General features: G+C 39.5%; 1 protein-coding gene across 5 annotated transcripts in view; it reads right to left on the reverse strand.

Annotated features, from left to right (window-relative positions):
* Positions 1–2806: 2806 nt before the first annotated feature.
* Positions 2807–26210, reverse strand: part of LOC117301478 (roundabout homolog 1-like) — a 74822-nt gene continuing 51418 nt past the window's right edge. The window contains exons 12-28 of one of the 5 annotated variants that reach the window (XM_033785500.1): positions 25835–26035; positions 24846–24995; positions 23573–23694; positions 22206–22422; positions 21283–21404; positions 20289–20502; positions 19169–19462; positions 17934–18116; positions 16588–16627; positions 15180–15325; positions 11521–11614; positions 9973–10319; positions 7584–8243; positions 5549–5644; positions 4801–4983; positions 4081–4155; positions 2807–3208 (exon numbers count right to left, since the gene is read on the reverse strand). In XM_033785500.1, coding sequence (XP_033641391.1) covers positions 2991–3208; positions 4081–4155; positions 4801–4983; positions 5549–5644; positions 7584–8243; positions 9973–10319; positions 11521–11614; positions 15180–15325; positions 16588–16627; positions 17934–18116; positions 19169–19462; positions 20289–20502; positions 21283–21404; positions 22206–22422; positions 23573–23694; positions 24846–24995; positions 25835–26035 — 3362 coding nt within the window. In that variant the 3' untranslated portion in view covers positions 2807–2990. Of the gene's footprint in view, positions 3209–4080; positions 4156–4797; positions 4984–5548; positions 5645–7583; positions 8244–9972; positions 10320–11520; positions 11615–15077; positions 15326–16587; positions 16628–17933; positions 18117–19168; positions 19463–20288; positions 20503–21282; positions 21405–22205; positions 22423–23572; positions 23695–24845; positions 24996–25834; positions 26036–26210 lie in introns of all 5 variants that reach the window. The other 4 variants (XM_033785499.1, XM_033785497.1, XM_033785501.1 and 1 more) reach the window with 4 other exon arrangements.

The following is a 26210-nucleotide window of genomic DNA, read 5'->3' on the forward strand; positions in this document are numbered from 1 at the left end:
GTTACACTGTGAACACCAGCACAGTAGGTGCCCAACATGTCAAATAAGGGCACTATTTCCAAAAACATGTCCTGATGTGGGGCGCTAAACTCTGACTAACATACTCTTTTAAAAACCATTACTTCAAAGCACTCCAAATGTATCTTTGGGCTAAAAAAAAATGGACTTTGCCAACCCAACACTGTATGTATCACCATAACCTATATAATATTTACATGTGCTGCAGCTGATTTCATGAAATGCTAGGATTAATCCTATCTTGAGTCGGGACGAGTAACCCGTTCCAACTTGGGTTCAATGCGTCCTAACGTCTATGGATTTGGAACTTAACTCCCCCCAAGTCCTAAGATTAATCCTAAGCTAGGGAGAGTTTGGTGAAATTGACAGCTGGTACATGTATTTGTGGTAGGAAAATTAAAGACCACCCCGCCCCCTGAAAAAACAACAGCATAAACAATTGTACCAATTTGATGAACATTTGCATGACATTAGGCTGAAGACCACATCTTAATGAATTCCAGACAACATAACTAAGATATCTGGACATCTTAAGATCTTAGTTTCATTTATTCATAAGCAAATATGGATGGCAAATCGAAGACGAAGTAACATTAACGAAATTCCTCAAACTGAAAGAAATTCTGAGCAACCAACGGATTGCATAATGAGAACACAACTTTATTAAAAAATGATGGAAAATGATGCAGAAACTAAAGGCACTGAACAGGAACGTTTAAGGATTTGGGTACTTTTAAAACAAAACACAATGTCCACAGATTTACATTAAACTTACAACATTTGAAGATAATGATAGTAGAAAGCTTCCCTTCAAATATTACTTGCTGATGTGCTGCAGTTTTTGAGAAATGAGTAAAACGATGTCACGAAAATAAGTCTCACATGCTATAAAACAAACAATTTGCCTCCTGAGGCGAAAATTATGTTCGTGACATGTTTTACTCATTTCTCAAAAACAACAACACCTCAGGAAGTAATATTTTAAGGGAAGCTTTCTATCATCATTATCTTCAAACTGTGTGAGTTTGATGTAACTCTCTGGACATTGTGTTTTGTGTCCTACAAAAAGTACCCAGATCATATAACAGACTTGCAGCCAAGAAGACCATCATTTGCGTACAAAAGTATCAGAACTAGAAAATATGCAGCGACACACAACATTTATCAGCGTAGCTATCGAACCAAGGTGGAGAATAACAACAACATTGACATATTTAACATGTTAGAAAATAGTTTGATATTTCTTGCAACTTGAGGTTTATCTACACAGTCTATTTAGACAATTAGTATACCCTGTTTACCTTACTGCACAATATTTACTTCTTAACTACTTGTTAATAAGTCCAGAATACCAAAACTTGGGAGGTTGGTCACAGTTACCAGGGCAAGTAATATATACATCTTGTGAATACTATATAAAATGAGACTTATTGTCTGCAATGTATATATCACATCCTCGTCACTCCTGCACTATCCCCCATGGCTTCAACATCAACATTTGCTTAAAGGGACATGTTGCCTTGGATCTGGTACATTAAAAGCATTTGATAACATTTGTTATGAAATGCACTATGGTTAGAGAGATGTTTTAACAGTAAACATTTTTTATAACCATGCTACAATTTTAGCAAGGGACCCTTGCTAAATTGCTCTCATGTGAAAGGGGCTTGTAAGACACATCAGTTTGGACTAGGTTATTTAACTATGGCAAGCAGTCCAGCATTGTGCTCAGTGCTTATTAACAAAATCATTTGGGAGGCTAATCATTCTTACTCGCAGTTCAGAGCTGAATTGCGAAGGACGCGGCTACAACGTGTTCGAGAAGCACGCATGCAAGGGCACTCTTAGCTGCCAGCCACATCAACCCATTATGACCAAGGAGCACAGCCAGAGATCGAAAGAGTTTGATTTTTCCCGAGGGAGGAAAACCTGACGGTCTGGAAAACCCTCGTGGCACAGCAGAGAACCAAGGCACAACTCAACTCACATATGGTCCTGGCCATGAATCGAACCGGGGTCACCTTGCATTTTTTGTGAGAGGCGAGCGGTTTATGCACTTAAGTCAACCATGCCCAATAGATGCTTAATAAAGAACAGGGCCCAATTTCATCGAGCTGCTTAGCACAAAAATAAGCATGGAATTTCTTCCTCGATAAAAACAAGATTACCAACCATAAATTTCCATTTGTTGCATATCGCTTGTTACAGGTAATCAGCTGTTGTTTGCTTACCCTGAAAATCACATGGAAATTTGGTTGGTAATCCCGTTTTTATAAAGGCAAACGATTTGATGCAGAGCAAGTTTTGGTGCGTAGCAGCTCTATGAAATTTGGCCCTGGTCAAGTATGAACCAAAGATAACAGTGGTTTCACACACTCATAACCAGTAAGTATGAACCAAAGATAACAGTGGTTTCACACACTCATAACCAGTAAAGAATCTAATATTAATTTTGGTTTTTACCCGTACACCGATGCTGGGCATCTCGGTAATCTAGTTGGTGAGAAACAGCTCTAGAATTGCAGAGGTTGTGGTTTCGAATCCCACCCAAGTAATATGCCTATGATATTTTTTTCACAGGACTCGGAGGGGAAGTACTGAGTATACAGTGCTAACACACATCGGTGTATATGGGTTAAAAACCAAAATTAATATTCTTCATCCCTGATGTAACTTTAACATAATAAATCGTTTGCAGTACCCGCTGCTAAAACATGATCTCCGTGGTCTACTCTAGAATTGCAAAGGTCGTGGGTCTGAATCTCAACCGAGTAATATGCTCAAGTGATGTTTTTTCACAGGACTCGGGGGAAAGTACCGAGTATACGCATCGGTGTATATGGGTAAAAAAAAAAATGAATACAGTAAAGAATCAAAATGTCTTGGACATCATTTAGTACAGTATACAAAGTACAGTGTTGGAATACAAAAAAAAAGGGTAAAACGGTAATAATAGCTACATGTATTTCAAATTACATTTCAGCATTCTCCATGGCAAAAGCTAAGGGATTGGCAGTTACTGTTAGTCCGCTATGGTTAGTATCTTTAAGGATTAAGGGATGATCTTTCCTCGCGTGATTCGATTGATGGGTAGTTGCAGCATCTCTAGGTGGTGCGGGTATTGGTTTAAATGTAGTCATTCTACCGTGGTTATCAGGTGCTGCTTGAGATGTTGACGCTGGCTTCTTACCTAGTCAAAGTTTAGAAGAAAATATCAACCGTTTATACATCTTTACTTCACATTTTTTTTATTTTTTTATTTTTTTTTATTATTTAGTGTACACTCTTGGTAATTACTCAAAATAATTATTATCATAAAACCTTACTTAATTACGAGTGGTGGGGAGAGGCTAATAGTATAAAACATTGTGAGAAACAGCTCCCTCTGAAGTAATGTAGTTTTCAAGAAAGAAGTAATTTTCCTCGAATTTGATTTCGAGACGTCAGACTTAGAATTTGAGGTCTCGAAATAAAGCAACTGGTGTTTTTTTTCTTTCATAATTATCTCGAAACTTCGATGACCGATTGAGCTTGAACTTTTACAGGTTTGTTATTTTATGCATATGTTGAGATACATCAACTGTGAAGGCTAGTCTTTGACAAATTACCAATAGTGTCCACTGCCTTTAAATTCATTTATATTTTCTTTGACATTCATATATATATATTTTATTAATGGATATGTACTTGTTTGTATTTGTTTAGCCTCTGAAGAAGGTCCGGTTTGGATCGAAGGCTTAGGCCATCTACCCTACTCATTACTTATATTTTCTTTATAGTTTTATTCTTTATATGTTCCCATCTCAAATTTGGATTGACAGACTTTCGGGTCACAGCGTTTTTAGTACTCTTTTGTTAATCCTGACGTCGATTTCACAAAACTCTTCCTAACTTAAGACTAATCTTAGGACGAGTCCCAACTTTGCACTGTAGCATGCAGACCTTAAGATTAATCCTAAGTTAGGACGAGTGAGTTATTCGAGATAAGACGAGTCCTAACTCTTTGTGAAATCGAAGGCTGGCCAGCTTGAACTTGGATGTCTCTGTTGAATCCAATATTACCTGCAGAAGTGCTTATATGATCATTGTGGTCTCCTTGATGACACCCTTGCCCCCCAGATCGTCCATGTTTTTTACCTACACCACACCAAAAAAAAAATGCAAAGTAAATGCAAAGGTGAATGTCGCTAAGTTTCAAAAAGGCAATAATGAACTAGATTTAAAGACACTGGACACTATTGGTAATTGTCAAAGTCTAGCCTTAACCTAGCCTTATCTGTAAATTGTAAATTGTAATTTTATTTTTGTTGTCTATTGTTGCTATGCCTTTCTTGTATGTAATGTAGTCTCCTTTACACAGGGAAGACAAATTTAATGTTTTTTATCATGACAATAAAATATTTTAATCTTTAATCTTTAACAATTAGTGTATCTCAACCTATGCATAAAATAACAAACCTGAGAAAATTTGAGCTCAATCGATCGTCGAAGTTGCAAGATAATAATGAAAGAAAAAAACACCCTTGTCAGACGAAGTTGTGTGCTTTCAGATGCTTGATATCGAGACCTCAATTCTAAATCTGAGGTTTTTAAATCAAATTTGTGGAAATTTAGTTCTTTCTCGTAAACTACACTACTTCAGAGGGAGCCGTTTCTCACAATGTTTTATACTATCAACCTCTCCCCATTACTCGTTACCAAGAAAGGTTTTGAGTAACTACAAATAGTGTCCACTGCCTTTAATATTAATAATCTGGTTTTGGAGTGTGACTGTTTTTTTACCTGCTCGTGGATCTGTGACCGTGGAGCCCACAACATTCATTCCAGAACTCTGGGCTGCTGCTGCTACTGCACTAGCAAAATCAGCATCAGTAAAGAATGAACCATCAGAACTTTCACTAACACTGCTATGACGACCACTGCTAGAACTACCATTCATTGATGACCAGGATCCAAGCATAGCATCTACAAGTCAATCATATCAAATAATGTACTACAATCAATGTGGTTGTCTTATAGACCTTATTGCTTAGAGTTTCAAAAGTCCAATTTGACGCACCAAAGGACTAAATGAATGAGCTTTCATGTGAAGGCTGGTTTAATGGAAATCTTGACGCGTGTTCTTAAAAACACAGTTTATATTCAATAGTCATCGCTGAGGCATATAAACGGTTGCGCGACCGACTAAAACCCGGAGCAAGTTCGAGTGTGCACAATGGTTAACTAAAGGTTGACCATTTACACTCGAACCCAGGCTGGTCGACCATTGGTTGACTACTGTGGTCGACCATTTGGAACCAGTCTCAAGCCCATGGTTTCTTCACTGGTCCCAATACCCTGTTCCATTCTAACATATGTAAAGCGCAGACGGGAACCAGTGACACTACAGCGAAAAGGCGGAAGGTTGACTAGACTTCTAAACGAGTCGTGTGAGTGAGTGCGTCACTGCGCATGTACGTTGCTGGTCAGTAGTCAACCATGGGTCGACTAAATGTGCCCACTTGAACTTGCTCCCGGCCTTCATGCTTACCTGTACAATTACTACCAGATTCCATGTCAGTCTCTTCACCTCTATCAGGCAATGGTTGATGCCCATAATCATGAGCTGTGTGATTAGCAAGCAAACCTATGTAGGAGTACAAACATATCAAAGCCATTAGTCAACTCTACCATCAGAATCCATCACATCATTATTTAGATACCAATATAAACCACAAGGGAAGATTTTGACAAAATTGGGACACCGCCAACATAGTGCTAGAAAGCTCAGTTGGTAGAGAGCCGGCACGTTAATCCGGAGGTCGTTGGTTCGAATCCCACACTCGTCAATCCTTTGTTCAACCCCCAAACACCAAGTCATTTTTCCTCAAGTCAAGTCAAGTCACAAGTCATTTTTGTCCAAGTCAAGTCAAGTCGCAAGTCAACAAAATTGGTGATTCGCTCGGACTCCAGGCCAAGTCACCGCCTCGAGTCAACAACACTGGTAATACAGGGTTCTGCCCTTAAACCCGCCCGGCATTCGGGATACCACAAACACCACTGGTTAAAAATTACACTTGCAATTTCAAAGGTTTTCAACGTTATGTAAAATTGGTATCCGCAGCCATTTTTGAGCACTTCTTTGATTTGGGGTCTATTAATATGATCTACCATGTAATTACTGATGCATCTTTCAATGGTTTCCAAGGAAACATTTTTCGACCACTAAAGAAATCCTGGGCAGAACCCTGGTAAAGGAATATCAAATCAGAGATAATTTGTTTTTTTTAATAAGTTACGACAAGCTGGCATTTATAGAGCGCCTTTTCCATTGGATGCAATGTGCTGGGACGTCTCTAACACAGATGAAATTTAAATCAAGATTTTAAAGCGAATCATTGATTCTCAACATCCACATTAATGAAATCCTACTGTGAGTATCTTATGCAGGCCTGTCAGTTAAAACATTTAATGCAGTTGTTATAACAAGAACATAAACAGGCCTGCGAGTGGACCCTTAACAAAAAAGAGCTGCAACACTACATGATGTAAGAATAACTAAGTTGCATCAAGTGAGCATGCATTGCCTGCCTGTCTTGATGGGCACCAAGGCCAAGACCAGGGGCAACTGAGGCGATGGCCTTTCGTGGCCTGGGTGTAATTCCAGGCTTAGTATTGCTAGGATAGACTGAATTCAAATTTGATAATCTCTAAGTCAATCGCTTCTTTTGGAGTGCACTAAGGACAAGACCAGGGGCACTAAGGACAAGACCAGGGGCACCAAGGACAAGACCAGGGGCACCAAGGACAAGACCAGGGGCACCAAGGACAAGACCAGGGGCACCAAGGCCAAGACCAGGGGCACCAAGGACAAGACCAGGGGCACCAAGGACAAGACCAGGGGCACCAAGGACAAGACCAGGGGCACCAAGGACAAGACCAGGGGCACCAAGGACAAGACCAGGGGCACCAAGGACAAGACCAGGGGCACCAAGGACAAGACCAGGGGCACCAAGGACAAGACCAGGGGCACCAAGGACAAGACCAGGGGCACCAAGGACAAGACCAGGGGCACCAAGGACAAGACCAGGGGCACCAAGGACAAGACCAGGGGCACCAAGGACAAGACCAGGGGCACCAAGGACAAGACCAGGGGCACCAAGGACAAGACCAGGGGCACCATGGCCAAGACCAGGGGCACCAAGGCCAAGACCAGGGGCACCAAGGCCAAGACCAGGGGCACCAAGGCCAAGACCAGGGGCACCAAGGACAAGACCAGGGGCACCTAGGACAAGACCAGGGGCACCAAGGACAAGACCAGGGGCACCAAGGACAAGACCAGGGGCACCAAGGACAAGACCAGGGGGCCAATTGAGGCCATGGACTTCGTGGCCTGGGTTTAATTCCAGGGGCCAGTTTTACAAAGCAATGAATTTCATCGCAAGACAAAGTGTCAGGATTACCATGGTGATTTGTATCGTGACATCACACTTAGGAACTACGACTGGTTTGCAGCCAATCTTAGTTCTTTGTGAAATCGGCCCCAGGCATGGACTATTGTTAGGATAAACCAAGTGTAACATTACCTGTATTACATGTGACTGGTGGACCAGACTCGTCATTATCAGACAGTATCTCACTCTGTGACATGTCATCATTAAACTCCAACAACTCTTTACCAAGCTGCTCATGTCTTGGATCCTCAAATAACCGCTTTGTTGCTAAACAGGATCCCCCTGGATGTGACTGAGTAGCCTCTGTGGGTCTATCAGGTACATCGTGACGGGATTGCTGCATACGATCTGCAGGGGAACCACTCCTATTGTTGCCTAGTTTATTAGGCATCGAGTTTGTTGGTTGTGGTCTATGTGATATTGCTGGTAGCATGACCCCAGGCATGGTGTGTTGTGTATCTGCAGTGGTGATGTTACTGGGAGATATAGGGTGGAACTGTCTAATAGGTGGTGTCGGAGCTTTCTTTCTATTGCGATCATTTTCTTGAGGTATCTTGCCTTGATTCATGTGTGGGTTAGCCGCATATGAGCAGGGTGGTGCTTGATTCATATGTGCATTAGTAGTAGGAGCGTGTGAGCAGGGTGCTAGGCAGGGTGTAGTGCCAGTAGGTGAGTCAATGTCAGTTGGAGGTTGTTCAGGAGGTGGGGGCAGTAACTCAGTCCAGTTGCGTGCAGGTTGTTGTTGTTTGGAGCCTCCTCTATGACGGTTCTTCTTTCTGTTTCCTCGTGCACCTGTAAATAAGCAAATCATCTTGTATTAATACCAAATTATCTTGTATTGCAGTAAAATAATTTTGTATTTACACCAAAAATTGGGGAGGTAGTGCTTTCTGCTCTACCGGCCAGGCTCCAGATTGATGATACCCAAGCCTACATCTGCATGGACTGTAAAAGGGGTAACCTGTTTCAGCCCTAGGAGTACATGTAGGTGGCAACGACCTCTGGAATAAAAAATTAATTGTAGCCAACACCTTGAAGTGGCCTTCAGGCCTTGTGAGTCTAGCGACGTGCATAAAAAAAATAAAATTAAAAAATCATATTGACCGGAAGGTCAGTGGTTCAAGTCCTGCTGAAGTAAATTTTCATTGTTCCACCCCATATTATTTAGCTAATAAAACTAATACACATACAAATTTATATGGAGCCAAATCCATCGAAAAACATTGCTCCAGGGCCGCTACAGGGAAGCATTTAAAAACAAAATCACTAAATAGATAAACACAAAGACATTGTCAGAATTAACAACAAGGTATTAAAATCAGCAAAAAATTACAAGTGAAAAATCACAAGCAAATAATAGAAATACACAATATACAATAGAAATATTCAACATGCAATAGAAAAATACAATATGCAATAACAAAAAAACACAATATACAATAAAAAATATACAGTATTTCAAAATGCAAAGGTAAGAAAATGTAAAAACAGACCAGCTGTGACCACTAAAAAGAGAGACATACACCAAAACTTATTACCCCAGAAGAAAAACCAACAACTAGAAAATAAGTGCTAAAAAGAGACCTAAAATGCATTAATACGAAATGCTCAATTGATGTTTCTAACGGACAATCAACCATCTTGTTTTGAAACTATGTCCATTTGGTATTTATATGCAATAACCAGGGATGTATGTGGTATAGACATGTAGGTTCATAGCCTGTTTAAAGGGTTTGGCTACTTTTTGTAACACAAAACACACTGTCAACAGATTTCATCTTTGAGCGAAAATTATTTTCTCGACTTGTTTTACTCTTTTTCTCAAAAACTACAGCACCTCAGCAAGTAATATTTTAAGGGAAGCTTTCTACCATCATTTTTGTTTCAAACTGTGTGAGTTTAGTGTAAATCTGTGGACATTGTGTTTTGTGTTCTACAAAAAGTACCCAGACCCTTTAAACGCTCCACTCTGCAATCTGGGGCATTCTATGGGGTCTATCTTCATGTTTTTATGAATTTTATCTTAATTTAAAAAAAAAAGGGGGGGAGGGGGTGTTGTTGTTAAAAAAAAAAAAATAATAATAATAATAATAATAATAATAATAATAATAATAATAATAATAATAATAATAATAATAATAATAATAATAATAATAATAATAATAATAATAATAATAATAATAATAATAATAATAATAATAATAATAATAATAATAATAATAATAATAATAATAATAATAATAATAATAATAATAATAATAATAATAATAATAATAATAATAATAATAATAATAATAATAATAATAATAATAATAATAATAATAATAATAATAATAATAATAATAATAATAATAATAATAATAATAATAATAATAATAATAATAATAATAATAATAATAATAATAATAATAATAATAATAATAATAATAATAATAATAATAATAATAATAATAATAATAATAATAATAATAATAATAATAATAATAAGAAAAACCCTGGATAAATCCCATCCCTGACTAACCTTGTTGTGAGGATCCTCCGCTGCTGCTATAAACACCCTCTGCAGCACGGCGCCCTCTACTGTCAGGTCTACTCTGATTACTACACGCAGACTGTTCTGACGAGCCGCTATGACTACATGGTTGCCGTACATCGTACTCCTTGACGTTAGGAGGCATGATGAGAGTGGTCGAAGCATAGGGTTCAGTCACATGCTGAGGCAGAGAATTAGATGCTGTCAGCTTCTCGTGCTCGGGACATCTTGGCATCGGTAAGGTTCTGGATGAATGAGGTCCATGCATGCTGGTGTGTTCATCATCTTCTTCGTCATCGTCAGCGTTGTCAACTACAGCGTAGACTGGACCACCACTTCAAGAAATCACAAAAACAAACACACCATCAGTATTAAAACGGCCAAGTAGTAAGTATCAAAGTCAGTCATTGTCACCTACGGCATAGACTGGACCACAACCACTTCTTGAAATCACAAAAACAATATCAGTACTAACTCGGCCAAGTAGTAAGTATCAAAGTCAGTCATTGTCAACTACGGCATAGACTGCACCACAACCACTTCTAGAAATCACAAAAACAATATCAGTACTAACTCGGCCAAGTACTAAGTATCAAAGTCAGTCAATTATACTTCAGATATGGTTCACCTTATTTATACTCGCTTCTCGCAATCAGTAAAACAAATACAGTGCTAACACACATCAGTAAAAGGGTTAAACAAAAAATTCATTAATAAAAGATTGCATAACACAACACACAGGCCAACGGCTTTACGTCCCATCCAAAAGACGAAGCAATGGTTAAGTGTCTTTCTTATATAAGGAAAAAAGTGTCACGACTGGGACTCGACCCACACTCTGCTAATCAGAAACACCAGAGTTTGAATTTGATGCTCTTAACCACTCGGCCACGATTTATGATTACTTATGAGTTGCAATGCAGATGAAGTTCTACAGACAGCCGTCGGTTTCACCAAACTCTTCCTAACTTAGGAATAATCTTAGAACTTAGGACGAGTTAATTTCCGTATCCATAGACATAGGACGCATGGGACCCATCATAAGTTAGGATGAGTTACATGTACTTGTCCTAAAGGCCGAGTCACACTGCAAAGAAAACGCATTCTATTGGTCGAATGAGCATGTGCGTATTCTGCGTGGAGCAATTCAACCAATAGAATCCCCCAAATCAAGGTTATTTTAGAGTCCGCGAAGGGACGATACTTACGTCCGTAACAGAAACATGTCTGCTTTCGCTGAACGCTAGAAAAAAGAGGACGAGTTGGCCATGGGCAGGGGCGGGGGTTTGAAGGGAGCCCTCTTGTGGTATTAAATTCAAGCGTGGAAGCCTAAGGCTTAGAGAAATATGCCAAATTGTAGGTTACACAGGTAACGGAGTCCCCTGAAGTGGGCTGCGTTCTCTTTGCGTCGTGATCGTTATCGTTTTCGTTATCGCTGCAGTGCGACTCGGCCTTAAATCGAGATAGGATTAATCCTTGCGTTTCTTGAAATCGGCTGCTGGTAGTATAATGATGCAGACCATACTGAGTACTTACCCATAGCATGAGTGGTCAGGTGGATACTGGTGCATTCGGCCATCAGGAGCCATTTGTTGTGTCTCATACTGCCGGACTGTGCCAGACTCAGGATCTAAAAGTAAATAAAAACAATTATCATTCAATAAGAAAAAAATAACAATAGTATACTAGTTCTCTAAGCCCGGTTCATACTACCTATGAATGCGAATGCGATACGAATGTTGACGCCACAGATTCACAATGGATAATTCGCATCAGTTGACTTGTGCGCAACTCCTGTGAAACACCTGCTGCAAATAGCCCTGTGACGTCAAAATTCGCTTCGCATTCACATTCACAGGAAGTATGGTCAGGGCTTTATATAACGCAATTCACATTGGGTTCTGTTTATTTTGTCATCTTCAATAACATTCCATTAATCATTCTCAGCTCCCTGGGGAGTAAACAGCCCAAGCTTCTGTGCGCTCAGCAGGATTTTTCGAAACACAACATCAACCTCTACCCTTGCAGGTTCCGATTTACACCCTTGGGTGGAGAGAACAATACTGTAGTAAAGCATCCTGCTCAAGGATACACTTGTCACCACCGGGATTCGAACCCACACTCCGATGACTTAACCACCAAAACTTGAATTCGATGCTTTTAACCTTTCGTACATAACACCCTAAAGACAACACACATAACTTGATTGAGTTACATGTACATGTGGCTTCTTATGAATTCCAATGCCTAGAGAATAATTTTGCTCCAATGTTGCACATTTTTTTAAGAAAAACACTTTGTGCCTTATTCAGATCTCAATAACAGAATGGTAGCAATTACACAGGTGTGTAGATGACAAAGAGCAATGTTCAGATTGGATGCATCACAGAAGCTAAACACAATTAAATTCCGGTGGACCTTTTGCCCAAAACGTTAGAGTGTCTGCGTTATGTTTGTGGGTTAAAGGAAAGGCAGGAGGGGGGGGGGCACAGCATTTTAAAGTATTTGCGATAAACAAATTATACTCTGTCATATTAATACATTAAGATTGTGAAAAATCAAACAAATTGACTCTGTTTGTTATTAATTTTGATGTACCTATCATTTCCAATGAAATGCTGGGTTGAGTTTGCACAAAATAGTCTCAAACAAAGTTTCTTGTCTTGCTAAAATACTGTGGTGTTTTTAGGAAGGATTGATCCAGAAACTTCTTAACACTTTCAGCCCGAGTGGCTCTTGATACTTGACCCCATAGGATGCATGCTGGCATAGCTCTGCAATCCAAACTGTATCTCTTAAACATTCTTACATAATAGTGCACAGCAGACGCATCAATACAATCAAATGTAGGAAGTGAATTGACGTTAATGATTATGCAGCCATCTTAGTTTGGTCTCACTTAGGCTAAGGTAACCAACCCAGGGTTTGAGGATGGGATGGTACTCTTTTTTGGTATAAAGCAAACCTTTCCATTGCATGAGTGCATGTAGGATATAACAAAGATGGGAGCAGTACCCAGGTCAAAATTCCAGTTGAACCTAGTTAAGCTGGGTTTGACTGGAACTAGTTGAAAACCAGTTGATAAACTAGTTAAACACAGTTAAAACCAGTAGGTTTAATATGGAAAATGGACAGACACCAACTGGTTTATAATTTCAACCTAGTTGAACACAGTTAACCCTAGTCCAAACCAGTTGGTTAATATGGAAAATGGATGAGTTTGGTCAATATCCAGTTGAACCAGTTGACCCCAGTTAACTAGGTTCAACTGGAATTTTGACCTGGGTAAGTACGAGTCTATAATGATGATTAGTGGTTGGTGATCATTTATTGAATCAGCTACTAGCAGTGAGATCAGGGCCCAATTTTATGGTTCTGCTTACCTTCTGTGCTTGCATGGCAAGCGCCGAATTTATACGCTAGCATAAGCGTAGAATGCCTAGTAATGTGGAGTGCGCACAAGCCAAAATTCCCTCCTCACCCGTGAAAAAATGCTCGACATAAACACAGAATTCTCGGCTTCCACAAGCGCTGATTCTTTGCTTTTGGTAACCAGAGCCATGAAATGGAGCCCTTGTGTGAACATTAGTGTTAATAGTAATACACCCCCCCTCTTCATATTACTACTGAGACTCATCAATGTCTACCATGATGTTTATTACAGCTTTTAGACCGATAAAGGCACTGGACACTTTTGGTAATTGCTCAAAATAATTGTTAGCATAAAAACTTACTTGGTAGCGATCAATCAAGAGATGTTGATAGTACAACACATTGTGAGAAATGGCTCCCTCTGAAGTAACGTAGTTTTCAAGAAAGAAGTAACTTTCCACTTAAATAATTGAATTTGATTTTGAGACCTCATAATTACATATTGATGTCACAAAATCCAGCATCTGAAAGCACACAACTTCGTGTGACAAGGGTGTTTTTTTCTTCCATTATTATCTCGCAACTTCGACGACCAATTGAGTTCAAATTTTCACAGGTTTCTTATTTTGTGCATAAGTTGAGATACACCAAGAGAGAGAAGACTGGTCTTTGACAATTACCAAAGGTGTCCAGTGTCTTTACTAATGAATTCACAGCATTATCAAGATCATTCAATACAAGGTGGGATAATAAATTAATGTATTTGTAGCTTAGAGACTACAGCATTAGCTTCTTATAAACCTTTCTATTCAAACATTGGTTTCAGATCTGTAATTTCCCAAATTAGTTCCATTTAGATTAGCTTTAAAAAATAAACTTGCAAGGCATGTTTTGGGAGGGGGGGATTAATCAATTTGTTTTCTTCACAGAAGTACAATATTAACCATTCGTTTGATTCAAGTTTTAAATTTCATGTAGGCTGCATTTTAAAACTGATTTAAAACACAAACTTGGGGTAGTATAATGCCACCACCATAAAGGTGTAAACAATGTGACTTTGAGACCGCCAATATAGGGCTATTGACAGCTCAGTTGGTAGAGCGCCGGCACGTTAATCCGGACGTCGTTGGTTCGAATCCCACTCTAGTCAATTCTTTGTTCAACCCCCCAAAATCAGTGTGACTTTGATAAGAAAACCAGGAACTATACAATATGTGTCCAATGTGGTTGGCTACATTGTACGGAAGATATTAGCCAGGACAGAAAAGAGACAAGAATGTTTTGTGATAACCAATGCTGTAGCTCATTAGAGCTAAGTTATAAAGGGTCTGGGTACTTTTTGTAGGGTACAAAACACAATTTCCACAAATTTACATTAAACTTACACGGTTTGAAGATAATGATCTTAGAAGGCTTCCCTTTAAATAAGACTTGCTGAGGTACTGTAGCTTTTAAGAAAGGAGTAAAACAAGTCACAACAAATAATTTTTGTCTCAGTGATGAGCCGGAAACTATTTCAGCATGTGAAACGTACTATTGTGATATTGTTTTACTCATTTCTCAAAAGCTCCAGCACCACAGCAAGTAATATTTCAAGGGAAGCTTTCCCCTATCATTATCTTCAAGCCCTGTAAGTTTAACATAAATCTATGGACATTGTGTCCTACAAAACATACCCAAAACCTTTAGAGCAAGGAATGGAAAGAATGAAGTTAGCGCACCATAAGCTTCAAGCAGCCAATAAGCCGCATTGTTAGGTTGCAAGTACTGAGCTCTGCTGAGTGATGATGATGCTGATCCAATAGGTATACAACCTCTGTTACCATGGTGATCCGAAGGATCTGTCATGAGCCCAGCCGTCGACGGTAGAGGGCGCTGTGATGGGTTCATCCATCCTTGACCTCTTTGTAAGCTACTCTGGACACTGCTGTGGTTACTTGGTATAAACTGTGTAGAGCTGGCAATACCCCTACAGGAAAGAAACAAACAGAACCTTCATTTAAAGGGAAGGCACACGTTTGGTAGTTACTCAAAACAAATATTAACTTAAAAACTGACTGGGTAACAAGCATTGGAGAGCTGTTGATAGTATAAAACATAGTGGGAAACGACTCCCTCTGAAGTAATGTAGTTTTTGCGAAAGAGGTAATTTCTCACTAAAAAATAAAAGACTTCTAGCTAGAAGTCTTTGATTCCTATCTGAAAGCACACAAATTCGCCCAACAAAGGTGTTTTTTCTTTCATCATTTTGTCGCAACTTTGATGACCAATTGAGCCCAAATTTTCACAGGCTTGTTATTTTATGTTTATGGTGGGATACACCAAGTGAGAACACTGGTCTTTGAAAATTACCAAAAGTGTACAGTGCCTTTAAAGGCAGTGGACACTATTGGTAATTGCTCAAAATAATTATTAGCATAAAAACTTCGTTGGTAATGAGCAACGGAGAGCTGTTGATAGTATGAAACATTGTGAGAAGCGATTCCCTCTGAAGTAATGTAGTTTTTTGCGAAAGAAGCAATTTCTCAATAAAATATTTGAATTGAATTTGAGACATCAGCCGAGGTCTCAAATTCACGCATCTAAAAGCACACAACTTGTGCGACAAGAGTGTTTTTTTCTTCCATTATTCTCTCGTAACTTTGACGACCAATTGAGTTCGAATTTTCACAGGTTTGTTATTTTATGCATGTGTCCAGTGTCTTTAAATTCTGCTTAGGCAAAAGTTTGTAAAATAATTCTCTTACAGGAGTTTGTGAGTTGAAACACACCAACAGATGTCATTAAAATTACTTTAAATTGATTTATTTGTAATAATTTAGGTTTTGGATTTGTTTCTATTGTATCGAAACATACTGAGTCCCAATGTTTTAAAAACTTGATGAATGCACACAAAATTGTACAACAAGGGTGTATTTTTTCATCATTCTCTTGAAATTTGGACGACCCATTGAGCACAAATTTTCACAGGTGTGTTATTTTCTGCACATGTTGGGACACACCAAATGAGAATACTGGTCTTTGACAATAACAAAAGGTGTCCTGGGGTGGATTTCACAAGGAGTTAGGACTAGTCTTATCTCGAGTTAGGACCAGTTACTCGTCCTAACTTAGGACTATCCATACGTTTTGTATATCTCCTAGGACTAGTCCTAAGTTAGGACTAGTCCTAACTCTTTGTGAAATCGACCCCAGTGTCTACATCTCCTGTTGGATGCGTACAGTACTTACATGTTATGAGCTGCCGCAGCATTATCTCTGCTGATTGGACCTGTAAATCAATACAAATCTGTACATTAACATAAACACTATAGTTAGATTCATAGAGCTGCTTAAGCACACAACTTTGCTTAAGCAAAAAAATCCTAGCTCAGTGAAATCAGATTACCGGCCAAGACTCCACTCAATTGTTTTGCTAAGTAAACAACAGCTAAATACCAGTCACAAGCAATGTATATGGCATGACATTTTTGCCAGTAACATGTGTAAAATAAGCGAGCTATTTTCGTGCTGAATTTTTTGCTTAAGCAGCTCTATGAAATTGGCCCCTGGTCGATGAGTATTTCGACAATAGCACTCCGCACTATTGCTAAAAGTAGAAGCTATAGCACCCGGATCTCAGACAAGCGTACAAAATTTCACTAACATAGGCACAGGTACATGTATGTGTCCAAGTTTTATGGTTTTAATTCTTGTCAAATCATTTGGTAATCTTTTTTAATATGTATCTTTTTGTTTCACTGGCTTTGCAGAGTATTTACAGAATAAACATGAGGTGATGTATATCATATCCACCAAATAGTAGACTGTGAAAACAGCCAAGCCACTTGCATTGATAACAGTCATAGGATTCGAACTGCCTCTCTAGCTACCAGGCAATCTCGGTGGTCTAGTTGGTAAGACACTGCTCTAGAACAACAAGGGTCGTGGGTTTGAATCCCACCCGAGTAACATGCCTGTGATTTTGTTCACAGAACTCAACAAAGTACAAACAGTGCTTAATACATATCGGTGTAAGGGTAAAACCAAAACAAATTTACTTTTTACTTTATCCCTGATGCAAATTTAACCTCTATTAACCAGCATCCAATCATGCTCTGTGGACCCCCAAGCATGGGAGGAGGAAACCTTGGAAGACCCGCACTAACCTACACTGACATTCTTAAAATGGACACGGGTCTGGAATCAGCCGATTTCAAGTCGGCAATAGGGGGACAGAAAGGCATGGAGAACCGTTGTGATTCGAGGACATCAAGCAAGTAACACCTGTTTCAGACAGGCACTCCAGAGTCGCACCGAACCAAATTGATTCGAAGCGACTCTGGGTCGACCCAAATACATTTTGGTTTCAGACAGGCGAACTTAACATAACAATACATTGGCTCGGCTCATGACAAGATCGACGTCTGCAACAAAGGTGCTACAGAGCTGTTCCGAACGACTGCAACAGTTGATCTTTTTTATTTCTAGCGCGTCTTTGCTAACTGTTTCAGACGTCAAACTTTTCATGTAGGAACGCCTGCCTGAAACGGGTGCAAGCAAGCCATTTGATTCTAGCAATGAAATGGGCCACTTACCTTTGTTAATAGAACCAGCTAGTTTGTACTGGACATGTCTCCTCCACACAAAGACAATAATACACAGCAAGATAAGTAAGAAGAAGACGGCTAGAGATGCTATGAACCATGGCTGTGTAACAATACTTCCAGCGTCTGGTATGACTGCTCCATCAATATCATCATCAGTCATACCACCTCCACCTGTAAGTACCACAATAAAAAATCATTCATAAGTTACTCAGACAGTTTCGCTATTCCTATTGGTGGAGAGCACGTCACGTGGGTGTGTATAAACCATTGTTTATGACCAGTAAAAAGTGTTGAAACATGGGCGTGACACGCAAGCTTGCACCTGTGCTTATAAGACAATTTATTCATTCCTATCGGTCGAGAGCAACAGCTGGAACAGTTGACGCGCACAGCATTCCCTTGTAAGGAGTTGTTTACCCGAGGGCCTTACAATTTCATAGCTGGAGGGGTGTTGTGTTGAAAGAAACCATTGAACAATTATAATTTTTGCATTTATTTTACTTTTTGACCAAAAAGTGTTGATGTTTTTTGACCGAAAAGGTATTTATGAATGGGAATCAAAGTGTGTTGACCACACATTGATTCCCTTAGTAAATCTCGCCAAAGAGAGACTGGCTTTTCGCAAGACTTTCTTGACTAAATGCTGCAGGCTTTGCCTAGTCGTGGTTTTCCTCCTTGATTGCATTTCTATTGTTGTTGTTTGGTTTTTCTCTGAGCGCTTTGCAAATTTAGAAAAGGCGCTACATTAGTGGTGTTATTATTATTTATTTCCAACATGTTTTTTTCTTCTTCAGTGCAGCATGTTCTTTGTACCCGAGTTTTTTCATAACGGCGGATTTATATATTTTATGAAACCGGGGAAACCGTGGAGCCGCGAAAGTGTTGCAAACGGGAGGGTTTTATATTAAGGGTGGCATGGTTGGCGTGTGCGTAAAGCGCTCACCTCTAACCAAGGTGACCCCGGTTCGATTCCCGGCCAGGGCCTTATGTGAGTTAAGTTGTGCCCTGGTTCTCTGCTGTGCCACAAGGGTTTTCCAGACTGCAGGTTTTCCTCCCTCGGGAAAAATCAAACACTTTCGATCTTGGCTGTGCTCCGTGGTCATAACGGGTTGATGTGGCTGGCAGCTAAGGGCGCCCTTGCATGCCTGCTTCTCGGACACGTTGTAGCCGCGTCCTTCGCAATTCAGCTTTTAACAAATTATTTTTATTGTTATTATTATTACCTGCCATGATGTAGACACTCTTTGGTGAGCTAAGAGGTCCTCTGCCTGCCGTTGTAAATGATGCTACTTCCACTCTGTACACTCTACCAACCACTAACCCAGTCACTCGCACTGCTAACTCATCTTTCTTCGTTGTCTTGTTCCTGTGTTGGGATGTTGTGTTACCGAGGCAGTATACGTAGTAGCCAGAAATCACGCCAGTAACCGTGCTAGCAGGAGGAGCTTGCCAGCTGACTCTTACAGCAGATGTACCATTATATCTCACTTGCACATTGCGTGGTGGGGCTCTTGGCACTGTGCATTAAACATAAATAAATCAAACAGTCGTTCTTCAGTTGTTCTTTCGTTTTGTTTGTCCTTTGTCCATGTTTGCCCTTCTTGTGTTTTGTAAATAAATTTATAAATAAATCAATCAACCAATCAAACATCACAACAAAAGTCTGTTAAATCATTGCGGTACCGCAAAAATATAGGATTCAAACTGCCTTTAGCTACCAGGAAATCTTGATGGTCTAGTTGGTGAGATGCTGCTATAGAATTGTAAAGGTTGTGGGTTCGAAGTCACACAAATAAATTAGCATGTAAAATGTATTTTCGCAACATTATTTAACTCATTTCTCAAAAACTAGAGCACCTCATCAGCAAGTAATATTTACAAAAAGTACCAAAGTCCGTTTTAAAGGCAGTGGACACTATTGGTAATTACTCAAAATAATTATTGGCATAACACCTTACTTGGTAATGAGTAATGGGGAGAGAATGATAGTATAAAACATTGTGAGAAACGGCTCCCTCTGAAGTGCCATAGTTTTCGAGAAAGAAGTTATTTTCCACAAATTTGATTTAGAGACCTCAGATTTAGAACTTGAGGTCTCGAAATCAACCATCTAAACGCACACAACTTCGTGTGACAAGGGTTATTTTTCTTTCATTATTATCTCGCAACTTTGATGACTGACTGAGCTCAAATTTTCACAGGTTTGTTATTTTATGCATATGTTGAGATACACCAACTGTGAAGGCTAGTCTTTGACAATTACCAATAGTGTCCACTGCCTGTAAAAGCACACTGTGATTATTTGCACACTTTCCATTGAGTATGAGCGGAATGGAAGCTTACCATCTGATCCTGTCATAGCACGTCCTTCAGTACTATGAGGGCCTAGGTATAACCCATTGAATGGTTGTACAGTCACTGTATACTGTGTCCACGGTGCTAGGCTAGTTATAACCGCAGTGTTGGATCCGGTTACCGTCAGTATTATAGCATTACTCTCTTCCATTGCTCTATATCTGATGTGGTATCCATCAATGTAGTACTCATTCTTAGCAACCTGTAAATCACAAACCAGATAATAGCATTGCAATAAACACACAGGTGTAATAATAAGGGAAAAATTACTGGTGACAGGTTCTTAAAGGGAAGGTACACTGTTGGTAATTGTCAAAGACCAGTGTTCTCACTTAATGTATCTCAACATACATGTATGCATACAATAACAAGCATGTGAAAATTTGAACTCAATTGGTCATCGGAGTTGGGAGAAAATGATGAAAGAAAAAAACACCCTTGTTGGACGAATTTGTGTGCCTTCAGATAGGAATAAAAGACTTCTAGCTAGAAGTCTTTTATTATTTCAGTGAGAAATCACCTCTTTCTCATAAACTATGTTACTTCAGAGGGAGTCGTTTCCCACAATATTTTATACTATCATCAGCTCTCCAATGCTAGATACCAAGTCAGTTTTTAAGTTAATATTTGTTTTGAGTTATTACCAAACGTGAACCTTTAAACGGATGTTTTAAAACCGGCAGGGTCGTTGCCAAGGGGTAAAGGCCTGAGCCGAATATACGAAAATAAGTTTTACATGCATAAAATAATTTACCTCTTTTCTCAATGAGAGCTGAAAATTATATTTGTGACATTGTTTTACTCATTTCTCAAAAACTACAGAACCTCAGCAAGTAATATTTTAAGGAAAGCTTTCTACCGTCATTATCTTCAAATTGTGTAAGTTTAATGTAAACCTGTGGACATTGTGTTTTGTGTTACAAAAAGTCTTGTAACATACAGTCTTTCCCTGCATAAGACATTGGATGGTTGAGTTACATACCCTCCATGTGATCTTGAGCGAGTTTGAGCCAACAGGATCAATGCTGACTATTGATGTCCCACATGTATTCAGTTTAGCTTGTAGTACTTGGTTGTCAATGGGCGACTCTTGCAATGTAACACCTTGGAATATAAAGACATGAATTATCATCAAGAAAAGATGCATGAGCACTAAGGGTCAATTTCACAAAACATCTTTCTAACTTAGGATTGATCCTAGAATTTCAGACGAGACCTAGCCTTGAAACCGATCATGCATAAGACCCGTCCTAGGATCGATTTCACGAAACCCGTCTCAAGCAGGACTAGTCCCAAGTAATATAAAACCCGAAAACAAACGCTCGACGAGGCTAAAAACGCTATTTCAACAGCTATTCCATGCCTGTATTGTCTAGTTAAGAAAACGGTCGTATGATTTCCACATAATGTGATCGTGTACTCCTGCAGGAAAAAAAAATCATGTACACATACCTTGATTGAGGGTAGTAACAGGCTGGGTCATAACCTGGTATACCTTGAATGGGGTACACTATCAATGATTGAGGGTAGTAACCCTCACTGGTTCATAACTTGATGTACCTTGAATGGGGTACAAATACCTTGATTGAGGGTAGTAACCCACACTGGTTCATAACCTATTATACCTTGAGTGGGGTACACATACCTTGATTGAGGGTAGTAACCCTCACTGGTTCGTAACTTGATGTACCTTGAATGGGGTACACATACCATGATTGAGGGTAGTAACCCACACTGGTTCATAACCTATTATACCTTGAGTGGGGTACACATACCTTGATTGAGGGTAGTAACCCACACTGGTTCATAACCTGATATACCTTGAATGGGGTAAACATACAATGATTGAGGGTAGTAACCCACACTGGTTCATAACCTGATATACCTTGAGTGGGGTACACATACCTTGATTGAGGGTAGTAACCCGCACTGGTTCAGACTGTGGTCCATTGAATCTTGAACTGAATGGTTGTACAGTGATGACATAGTCAGTGTCGGCTTCCAAGCCTGTAATGATCTTATTAGTAGATCCTAGCACTGTCTGCGTAGTGAAGCCAATGCTACCAGAATAAGCGCGATACTTCAGGTGATATCCTTCAATGAACTCGCGATGTTGCCTCGTCTAAAATCAATCAAAGTAATTAAACATTAAAGTACTATACATAAATACCTCGCACAGTTTCGCTATTCCTATTGGTGGAGAGCGCGTCACTTGGGTGTGTATAAACCTTTGTTTATGACCAGTAAAAAGTGTTGAAACATGGGCGTGACTCGCGAGTTTGCACCTGTGCTTATAAGACAGTTTCTTCATTCCTATTTGTCGTCAGCAACGGCCAGGACAGTTGTGCCACATCACGCGATACGCGCGACGCGCACAGCATTCCCTTATAAGGAGTTGTTTACCCGAGGGCCTTCACTGGGCCTTACCATTTCATAGCTGGAGGGGTGTTGTGTTGAAAGAAATCATTGAAAAATTATAATTTTTGCATTTATTTTACTCTTTGAACATAAGTGTTGATGTATTTGACCGAAAAGGTATTTATGAATGGGAATCAAAGTATGTCGAATCGGTTTTCAACTAGTGGTTTAAACCCGCCGAGGCCTGGTTCTTGATAATTTACCTCGACTTTGTCTCGGTAAAATTATCAAGAACCAGGCCTTGTTGGGATTAAACCACTAGTTGAAAACCTCTTCACCACACATTGATTCCCTTATTTATAATGCGCCATCTACGTAGTGTAAAAGACCCCATTCCGAGGCGCATACGTGCTCAGGGATTTACACGAGTGAACAGCGCCTGAAGCCGAATCAAAAGCCCAAGCCGTGGGTTCGAAAAGAACCTTAAGATCTACAAGCCTCCACCTGCAACTGTAAACCACCCACCCAACCTGCCCAAGAAAGAAATTTTCTCAAGAAGACATTTGCAGAAAAATAATTTTTAATTTTTAATGTAGCGACCCATTTATACCAAGTTAATGACCTTGGTAGTGTAACAGGGACTGACAATCTAATACCATTGCTAGCAACATACAATCAATTGAGCCAGGTTCATACTTCCTGCGAATGTGAATGCAGTATGAATGTTGACGTCACAAGGCTGTTTTCGTAGCGAAGGTTTCGCATGAGTTGGGCTTAAGTCAACTAACGCAAATTATTCGTTGCAAATTTGTGATGTCAAAGTTCGTGTCGCAATTACATCCGCAGGAAGTATGGACCGGGCTTTACTGTATTTGTTTTACTGAGCGTATATATAAGAGATGTTTTTCACGTACCTCCCATAACACCTTGACGGCTGTAGGGCTGAGTACCATAGCGTTAGTAATTTCAACTCTTGCTTCAGCTAACTTCTCTTCAATCACCGTGGTTTGTTCAGATGGTATAGCAGACATGTCATCTGTAAATAAGAATAATAATAATAATAATAATAGTCAGTTTTTATATAGCGCTTTTCACACCCGAAGGGCATCCCAATGCGCTTCGCATTATTACCCCTGGTCACTGGGCCAAAAATCATTCCTAAGACAATCTCAGCTCCATGGGGAGTATACATGTACAGCTATAGAAACCTTGTATTAAGCGCTTATAAACCTTGTATTAAGCGCTTAGAAACCTTGTACTAAGCGCTTAGAAACCTTGTATTAAGCGCTTAGAAACCTTGTATTAAGCGCTTAGAAACCTTTTATTAAGCGCTTAGAAACCTTTTATTAAGCGCTTAGAAACCTTTTATTAAGCGCTTAGAAACCTTTTATTAAGCGCTTAGAAACCTTGTATTAAGTGCTTAGAAACCTTGTATTAAGCGCTTAGAAACCTTGTATTAAGCGCTTAGAAACCTTGTATTAAGCGCTTAGAAACCTTGTATTAAGCGCTTAGAAACCTTGTATAAAGCGCTTAGAAACCTTGTATTAAGCGCTTAGAAACCTTGTATTAAGTGCTTAGAAACCTTGTATTAAGCGCTTAGAAACCTTGTATTAAGCGCTTAGAAACCTTGTATTAAGCGCTTAGAAACCTTGTATTAAGCGCTTAGAAACCTTGTATTAAGCGCTTAGAAACCTTGTATTAAGCGCTTAGAAACCTTGTACTAAGCGCTTAGAAACCTTGTACTAAGCGCTTAGAAACCTTGTATTAAGCGCTTAGAAACCTTTTATTAAGCGCTTAGAAACCTTTTATTAAGCGCTTAGAAACCTTTTATTAAGCGCTTAGAAACCTTTTATTAAGCGCTTAGAAACCTTGTATTAAGCGCTTAGAAACCTTGTATTAAGCGCTTAGAAACCTTGTATTAAGCGCTTAGAAACCTTGTATTAAGCGCTTAGAAACCTTGTATAAAGCGCTTAGAAACCTTGTATAAAGTGCTTAGAAACCTTGTATTAAGCGCTTAGAAACCTTGTATTAAGCGCTTAGAAACCTTGTGTTAAGCGCTTAGAAACCTTGTATTAAGCGCTTAGAAACCTTGTATAAAGTGCTTAGAAACCTTGTATTAAGCGCTTGTATTAAGCGCTTAGAAACCTTGTATTGCAGTGCCTTTAAGTGTAATACATGTATTCTTACCTCTGGTGGTGATTGGTTGAGAGATGGGACTTGGTGGACCAATCCCACGGTCGTTGACTGCTCTCACCAAAAATAAATAGACAGTTCCGGGACGCAGTTGTTGTACCAGGCATGACTCCCTAACACACTGGCCAGGTTCAATCTGCCATTCTGTATCAATAAATGTGACAATTGAACTTCAACTAGCAATGAATACTTACTACAGAATGTCAGCCACCACATCAAAGGAACACGTTTCCTTGAATCGGACAAGTTGGTCTATGAAAAGCGTTTGTAACCATTTGTTATGAAAAGCATATGATTAGATAGATAATTCAGAGGTAGAATATAATGAGCCACACAAACATGCCTCGAAAAATTGCACAATTTTTCCTTATACGCCACAAACTAACACAGTCGGCCATTTTATGGAGTCAAACTATCTAACCATGCACTTCATAACAACCTGTTTTGAATGCTTTTCAAAGACCAACTCGCTGATCCAAGGCATCGATAAATCCATCGATATATTGATCATGTCCACGTTCTACTGGAATAACAGGCTTTGTACTGCAGCGTAGACAATTCATTAACAGAAACATCGGTCACAATCCTTACATGGTAACAATGTGTTGTTTGCCCTCATTTTCAAGATACTTTTGTGGCATTCCCTTAGACAGCTACAACGCTATTCCCTATCTTGGTGGAATGGGACAATTACATGGGTTAGAATTGGAACATCAAGCCTAACAAAAAATTAACAACAGCTTTAGTGAAAGACCAATGCAAAACATTTTACTGGGTCTAGCCCCCCCGACTCACATGCCAAAATCAAATCGCAATTAAAGTGCTTCCCGGTGCCACGTACTTGCTGCTTGATGATATTGGACATAAAACATTTTTTGTTGACTCACTACGGAGTCGGGGGGAAAAAAAACAGAGCCCGTAAGGAGAAAACAACAGACTTCCACGTAAACGCAGAAGTCTCACATGCCTGTAATATGACTGACCTGGTGCTACCTCATGACTGAAGTATTCCAATCTATAGTGAGTCACAGGAGATAATGGAGGACTAGTTCGACCAGGAGCTTGCCATCTCAAGCTTAATGATGTCCTAGTGATGTTACTACCCACTGGCTGACTAGGTGCGGCAGGCAACTCATGGGTGTTAGGAGCCTGTAATACAGGAATATCAGACGCTTGATGTCGCTCTACAGGAAGAAAAAAAAACAATAATGTTATAATAGATGGTCAATTTGCATCGGGGATAAAGAATATTAATTTGGGTTTGTACCCGTACACCGATGTGTGTTCCTAGCACTGTATACTCAGTACTTTCCCCCGAGTCCTGTGAAGTTTACAGGCATATTACTTGAGTGGGATATG

The sequence above is a fragment of the Asterias rubens genome, chromosome 17 (genome assembly GCF_902459465.1).
Source record: "Asterias rubens chromosome 17, eAstRub1.3, whole genome shotgun sequence".
Classification (NCBI taxonomy): Eukaryota; Metazoa; Echinodermata; class Asteroidea; order Forcipulatida; family Asteriidae; genus Asterias; species Asterias rubens.